This window comes from Rhea americana, unplaced genomic scaffold (assembly GCF_003343005.1).
Source record: "Rhea americana isolate MKP2758 unplaced genomic scaffold, rheAme1 scaffold_6, whole genome shotgun sequence".
Lineage (NCBI taxonomy): Eukaryota > Metazoa > Chordata > Aves > Rheiformes > Rheidae > Rhea > Rhea americana.
The window spans coordinates 3,907,379-3,915,319 of NW_028186756.1; the positions used below are offsets into that span (position 1 = coordinate 3,907,379).

The 7,941-nt window shown below is 39.6% G+C and overlaps 1 protein-coding gene across 1 annotated transcript; it reads left to right on the top strand.

Moving 5' to 3' along the window:
- The first annotated feature begins 6 nt into the window (after nucleotides 1–6).
- Nucleotides 7–7,889, top strand: UPF3B (UPF3B regulator of nonsense mediated mRNA decay). The gene is made up of 9 exons (XM_085319612.1): nucleotides 7–65; nucleotides 143–249; nucleotides 1,724–1,822; nucleotides 2,185–2,295; nucleotides 3,013–3,056; nucleotides 4,052–4,183; nucleotides 4,734–4,885; nucleotides 5,603–5,915; nucleotides 6,800–7,889. Exons 2-9 carry the CDS (start codon nucleotides 156–158, stop codon nucleotides 6,944–6,946), a joined length of 1,092 nt encoding a protein of 363 aa, XP_085175738.1. The 5' UTR covers nucleotides 7–65; nucleotides 143–155; the 3' UTR covers nucleotides 6,947–7,889.
- Nucleotides 7,890–7,941: the final 52 nt, after the last annotated feature.

A 7,941-nucleotide genomic window follows, 5' to 3' on the forward strand; every position in this document is an offset into this window, starting at 1 on the left:
CTGGAGGAGCACCTGCAGCCGCTGCCCGAGCACGACTACTTCGAGTTCTTCGCCAACGACTCCAGGTAGGGCCCCGCCGCCCCGCGGGCCGCGCCCGGCGCCGCGCCAGCCCTGCTTCCCCGCTGTTCTTCTCTTCCTGCAGCCTGTACCCTCACATGTTTTCGAGAGCCTATATCAACTTCAAAAACCAGGAGGACATCGTCCTGTTCAGGGACCGCTTCGACGGCTACGTATTCGTCGATCACAAAGGCAAGTGAACCGCGCTGAGCCCTACGCTTGATCGCTGGTGTGCGCGTATGCGGGGCGTTAGCCGGGTTTCAGAGGGACGCGTACGAGCTGCCTAGCGCTCTGCTTCTGGCGTTAGCGTCTTAACTGGCCGCGATGCGGGTATCGCTGTTAGAACCGGTTTCCACGTTGCGGAAACAAATCTGTTAATCTTCGGCATTATATTGGAGACTTCAGGTAAGCATAGTTAAGACAATGCTGCTAGAAACGTGACAATCATAGTTGTGCTTCTAAAGTCAATAATTTTATCATGCCCTGTCCTGCCTGAGTATAGTCTGAAAAGTGAAAGTGTCCAGACGAATGAAATTGAGGCTAATGACTCCCAGCTCCTGCAGCTCCCCCCATGTTACACATTCCTAACAATGAGACTCACTTTTTCTTTAGTCCTATTCAGACTTGTTCTACTTCATAAGTGAGCAAGCCATCTTAAAACAGCACATATTTTAGTATGAGCTTGTTTCTTGCAGTCCAAGTTGTGGAAGTGGCCATTCTGAAGACATTAATCTGTAGGAAACAAATATTTTGTTTAATTCACTTGTTTAAGAACCAGGTGTTTAATTACTGCTCATCTTTTCTCTAAACACACATTGGGTGTTCAGTATACCTTATGTTTCTTCATTCACGTTTCAAAACTGTTTACATTGGTAGCACAAAGACTTGCTAGTCTCTCACTCATAGTCCTTAGAAACTGCATATTTAATAAAAATCATAAAAGGTGTCATCTTGTTGGCTTCAATAAGCCAAAAATGTCACCCTGAACCTTGTTTCAAGTACACTTGTTCTAGTTTCTTCCATTCAGATGTTTTTGTGATGTAAAGCTCTGCCCACAAAGGATTTCCTTAGTTAGGAGGGTTGCATGGCCAGGTTCTAATAATGCCTAGATTCTCTAAAGCTGCTGGCTTACAGTGTAACAGCACACTGTGTTTCCATACTTTCTCACTGCATTAGACTTGCACAGCTGTAGCTGCAGTCTTCTTGTCAGATGATAACTTGAAAGCCTGGCTGTGATGCATCGATGTTGCATTCTACTGCATTTTGCCAAAAACTGGGATTTGCCTCAGTATCTTTAGCTTAAAATATTCTCTTGTACTTGCCCGATGAATACATAGTCTGTAGGATGAGGATACTCTATGGCACTATACAACTGATTGTTACTGATGATCTTAACTCTTATTACTTCCTTCTTGTGCCTGGTCTGTGAATCTCACAGTTGGTTAAAAGAGTGAGAGAGTTTATTCCATGCAATCTGCTATCTCTAAAATACTTCCTGATAAAACAGCTTTCAAAATGTAAAAAATGTTGTTTATGCTGTCTGAGTAGCCTTTTCTAGTACTGCATATTTCCTATGAGGTTCATCTTCATATTTTAGAGATGCACATTATGTGCTGATTTATATTCCCTTCGTCTATAACTTATTTTTTCCCTCTCTTTTTGACAGGTCAGGAATATGCTGCCATAGTAGAGTTTGCACCTTTCCAAAAAGCTGCAAAAAAGAAGAGTAAGAAAAAGGATGCCAAAACTGGGACTATTGAAGATGGTATAACAGCTAGCTAGTTTGTTTGTGTTAGAGTGTGTGCACAGAGACTTGATAGGCCATGTCCTAACAATAGTTTGAATGTAATGTTTTTGCTGTGGTACTAAAGCATTTCAATAGAATATTTGCTTAATTATATACAAAGCTTATTAGCTGTGCTTTCCCAGTTGCAATATAACCAATCTGTTAAATGTTATTCTCCAAGATAAACATGATGCAGCAACTCATTTGAGGATTATGTTGTTTATATGTTGCCTTTTCATAAGTTGAAAGCTTATGCAAATTTTTGGCTCTACTGGAAGCTTGTACAATGTGAATCCTTTTTTCATGCTATAGCACATCTTTCTGGCTTTTTTTTTTTCTAGATCCTGAGTACAAGAAGTTTCTGGAAAGTTACAGTGCAGATGATGAAAAATTAACCTCAACTCCTGAAACTTTGTTGGAGGAAATAGAGGCAAGAAACAAAGAGCTAATAGGTATGGAAACTTGTGTACTATAGTTAGGTTTTTCCCAGAGCACAAAGAGAAATTTTTGTAGTATAATTTCAAATTATGTTTTCAGGACTTCATACAGAAGAATGCATATTCCTCAAAGTTCGATATTTGATATTGTTAAACCTTTAGACTAATATTACTCCGTATTCTTTATTTTGCCTCCCGTGCTCTCCCATTCCTTTCTTGGTTTAAATTTGTTATGGTATTCTTCTCTCCTGTTTCAAACTTGAATAGTTGTTAGCCAGACTAGGCCATGCAGTGGCTCCTTTTCCATGATAGCACTGATACTTAATACAAAATGCTGTGGGCAGCAAAACTGCATACAGGCAGAAGTTAAACTATATTTTGACTGGCTAAAATAGATGAGAATATTCTTTTTAAGCACGTAAAAGGTATCTGTTTCAAAGAGAGGAAAGCTAAGAAAAGCATAATGCAGACTGACTGTTCCTTTGCACGTAGATGTACTGGATACCATAATAGCGCCCTAAACAAATGGAATTTAGCATTATGAAATGCTAATTGTTACCATCATTTCTAGATGGGATTGGAATACTTGCTTTATTGCCCTATTGCTGGTTGTGTGAGGAGATAGGACAGATAATCTCATAAAGCCGTTTCATTTCATGTAAGGGTTTAGCTCTAGGTATTACAGTACTGAGTAAGACAAAATATTAACACTTGTTTTCATGTATCCTTTAGCTAAAAAGACTACTCCCTTACTGAACTTCCTGAAAAACAAACAGGTGAGATTTTTCTCTAGAATCTTCTTGTTACTTATACGTGCAATAATTTGCTCATATAGAGCATGGGTTAGGTATATTGTAGCTTGTATATTGATATGTTTCTGCTTTTCTTTTTGAAGAGATTGTGGACTCTACTGTTAGGCACGGGGGGGAGGGTTTATTATTTTGTATATTTTTTCTTTAAGCTGTCTCAGTATTCGTATCGTTTCCCTCATTTTTTTTTCCCTTAAAAACAAAGGTAACTATGAATGTAGAAAGGAAAAATCTACTGCTCTTTACTGTTGGATTTAAGAGAATCACAAGATGTTTTGAGCGACAAAATAGACCTTCTATGGTGTGCTTGGTGTTACTTAGAAATGTAAAAAATGTACCCTCAGGCTATTCATGAGCCTTAGAATTTTTTTTTTTTTTTTTGAGGTTTTGACCTAACTTTCTTGTTTAAAAATGTGTATTCACATTTATTAAACTAGTAGAACAGTGGCCTGAGTTATAGTAATCCAGATGCTTTATGTGCTTTCTGCTCACATCTAGCACCATGCTAGACATCTGTGGCATTGACAAAACAGATTTTGCTTTAATGCTTTCATTTTAATGCAGTTATGGCAGATTCTTGTAGATGATCTCTGTTCTTAATCCTTCTCCTAAAACAAGATTATGTTCTAACTTTTAGCAATGGGAAAATCACAGAAGAGGCAGACTTAATTAAAATTAGAATGAGATAGGCTAAGGTTAGTGGGTTTTTTTCTCACTTTCATAAACCTGAGCTTACACAACCTAAAAGAAAAATGTACTGAAAATGTGCTGGAGTGTGTTCAGGTTCATAACAGTAGGTAGAGGCAACAGGACAATTTTTTTAAATGATAGTGGTGATTTTGAGATGGGTTATTTTGTGATGGCATATTGCATCTGCTTTGTAGCAGGGTACCCTGTCAGGCTTAAAGGGATAATCTTTAGTATGGGAATATACTATTTCTCTTTTGCTTTTGCGCACACAGAGGCTGAGAGAAGAAAAAAGAGAGGAGAGGAGGAGGAGAGAATTGGAAAGAAAAAGACAAAGGGAAGAAGAAAGAAGAAAATGGAAAGAGGAGGAGAGAAGGAAGAGAAAAGAAGCGGAAAAACTGAAGAAGGTAGACAGATGTCCAGAAAAAGAAAGGGACAGATCAAAAGAAGAGCCAAAGATTAAGGTCTAGAACAGTTCTTTATTATAAGATGTTACGCTCCCTTTTCCTGTTACTTGTATATAAGTATTTCAAAATGTGCTATGAATATTGCTTGAAGAATCACGTGAGTTTGATGTTAGTAAATTGCACTTTTTTTGTAATATTCAGCATTAGGCATTATAAAGGTTTGCATATTGTAGTGCTTCATAGTATTATGTAAAGCTTCTGTCATTTGACTTTTGTACATGCTGTGGAGAACAGAATTATGAATTTACTATGTAATGGAGACTATTTTTAAGCTTTCTAACATGGCCTGTTATAGGAGAAATATCCTAGTCTGCAGTGTGGATTATGCTTACTCATACACTCCAGCTTTTAGAAGTATTAATATTTGCAGTAATTTAATGTTTATTTCTTATTGGACCCTGGTTCCCTTGATTTGATGCAATTTCGGTGTTGTGCCAGACAATATGTGTTAGAGTGAGCTTTTTAGTTGAGACTTCTGTTTTCTTTGTAGCTGCTTAAGAAGCCTGAAAAAGATGAAAAAGACTTGGAGAAAAAAGAAAAATGCAAGAAAGTGGAAAAAGAGACTCTAAGGGAGGAAAAAAGTGCGAGTAGTGCATCTGCCAAACGCTCTGATGGGGAGACAAAAGAAGAGAAGGCAAAAAAGTATTCTAGTACTTGCTATAAATATATATATATATATATTTGTATGTGTAACTTGTTTCCTGAACATGCTGAGGCTCAAGCTGCTCTGCCATGACCATATTTTGAAATTCTTTTCAAATTCTTTTTCTGATACAATGCATGGGGAGTGTTGTCTGTGGCAGTGCACATCCTGTGATAACAAGAAGCTGTGTGAATTTTCTGATACTTCTTCACAAATGGATAAATCTTAATATTTTTGCAGCTCACTGTAGGAGCTTTACAGTGGAAGCCCAGGTGTAGGTGACCTGCAGTGGGCTGTGGGCACTACCTTTGCAACTGGAGAATTCTAACTGTGGCATGAGGAAAAGAATACTCCGGTTACTAGTCACTTTAAGTCTTGTGACGGGTCGAAGTGGAAAGTCTAATTCTCAACAGCTCTGTGATCTACTCAAGGCTCAGTTCTGCCTCGTGACAGACAGATGAGGCAGAGAAATTTAGGTGCTTTCCAAAGCTGCAGGAGACTCGGCCAAATCTGTGAGTAGAAGGCTAAGAAGTGCTAGCACCCAGTGTCATCTCTGGTTATCGTGCATGGCTCTGGTTAGGACAGCTTCCTGAAAGCTCCCTAGAACCCAGCAGTTGCTCATCTTCATATTGCAGATTTGCAGTGGTATTACGTTGATCTCCCGGCTCTGTTTGATGAATCTTTTGAGCTTAATTTTCAGTTTTGTTTTCATACAGGTCAGAAGATGAGTGTGTAAAGGACTACAGGGACCGAGATAGAGATTTTGAAAGAGACAAAGAATATGAGCGAGCACAGAGGGAGAAACTGAGACGCCAGGAAGAGGAGCGTCGGAGGCAGAAAGAGCGCTTTGAGAAAGAGAAGGTTTTTAGAAGAAAAGAAGAAGAGATAAAAAAGGAGAGAGACTTGCTCAGAGAAAAGGGGAAGAAAAGTGATCTTACAGACTTTACCAGCAACACAGACAAACCTGAGAAAGTAACCAAAGACGATAAAAAAGAGGATACAATTAAGAGGGATCGTATCAGAAACAAGGTGCTGGTTCTCTTTAATATGTTAATTATGTTAATTAATAAGGACCAATTTGTGGGGTTTTAGGATAAACACACCTTAAGGAAAGGACTGTGTGACTTTTCTTAAAACCTCTCCTCTCTTTAGTAACAAGCTTTAACGTTACTACAAAGTTTGTCCCTTTGACTACTAAACTTGCCAAACTGTTTATTTGCGATACTTTTTTTTACTGTATAGGATTTAAGTTGAGATAGCATAGACCAAACTGTAAGCACTCTAGTTCCTTTTTATTTGCTGACTTATACCCATAGCCTGTACCTTAAATTTGTCAGTAGAGCCTGAGTAGTCTCTTGGTGCAGCTCTGATGCTCTGCCTGAAAGTACATCTCTAAATGGCAGAGTGATTGAACAAAATCCTCCAAAACATGCTCTGCTACATGGAGAGTGTGTTAGAGGATCGGCCATGTAGAGTCATGGTGTGATGTCCTGAGTTCACTTTTATGCACTTTGCAAATAATGCATTTTTGCAGCATTACTATAAAAGTTTTCCATGTCACTTAGAAGATATTATTGGATACAAATGATACTCAGACATTTTGAGGAAGCTTTGAAGTAGGCCTCTATTTTGAGAGAGAGTGAACTGAGTTAGTGTCTCAAAATAAAAACAAACCTTTCTAAGAATGGTTTCAAATATGTGCAGTACTCTGTGTGGCTTGAACAGGGACATTGCATTGTGACAGAGATGACCTTGGTTCAAGCCAGTTAGTTTCATTGTTGCTGTGGTGGAATAATTTAGCTTAGGACATTTTGAAAAAAATAGGATTTGAGCAGTTTTTAATGTCACTGATGCCACAATAAGTGTGCTGGCGTTAGGGCTATCAGAGTCTAAGTAGTTTTGATTTATTTCAGGATCGTCCAGCAATGCAATTGTACCAACCAGGAGCCCGAAGCCGAAGCAGATTGTGTCAGTATGAAGACAGTGCTGCAAAGCCCACAGATCAGGGAGCAGATAAGAAACCAGAGAGTGAGACCAGTAGTACAAAGGAAGAGGAGTGACTAGCACGCATGCCTTATGTGTTCTGACTGTCTGTGCAGCCAAAGAGCATGTACTACGCAATCCAGAAGTGCCTTCGAAGCGAAGAAGGAACAAAGGAAGAAAAGGGGGCATTGTGCTGTTGGATGTTTCTGGCTAAAGAACCTCAGTTGTAGATTCAGAATTTGAAATGTGTTCTCATTGTATTTTCAGTTTATTGAATTTATTTTCCCAGCAAATAACTACAACAGAGAAGAGAATTTTTGCAAAGCAGAAAGACTTTGTGGCCTTAAGTATGATAATAAATGAGTCATGCAGTCAGGAGGAGATGACACCTGGATCTAAAGCGAGAGCTTTAAAGAAATCATGAGCCAGTATTTGATGCACTTGAGCAGGGCAAGCTTGAAGTTGCACAGATTTAACGTGGGTATTGCTATGTTGTGCCCTGCTCCTGCCTGAGGCAGTGAGAGTTACATTGTATCACCCTAGCACTGAGAGGGATAAGCAGGCTGTGGTTGCTGGGTACCAGTGAACTAGAGCGTCCTCTGTGATTGTGTGAGGAGGAGAATTGCAGCAAATCTTGCAGTAAATGTGGGTAGGCAGAGACCCATCCTCTTGAGAAGTGGTTCTCTGGATGAGGTGATCAAGTTGGAGTGTATGAATAAGCTGGCTAATATTGGATACTTCTTGACAAATTGTCACGTAAAGTCAACCTACACTGAAATGTCCGTTTGATTCAAACGTAGCTGTATTGAGCTGTATTGATTCTTTTCCAGCGTTCTCCCTCGTTCACTCTGGACTGTTTCCTGCCTTCTGCCCTCTCGGTACCTGCTTCACCTTCCCTCATAATCTGGAATGTTGTTTTGCAGCCCAGAAAGAGACTTCACCAATAGCAGCTCCTTTCAGCTAGCGAATTTTAGCCATAGCTCTTTTGTACTAAACCCAATAAACTCGCAAACTCTGGGAGCCGCTGTGAGTCGCTGAACGCCGCCGGGGCCGCCGCGCCGCCAGGGGCCGC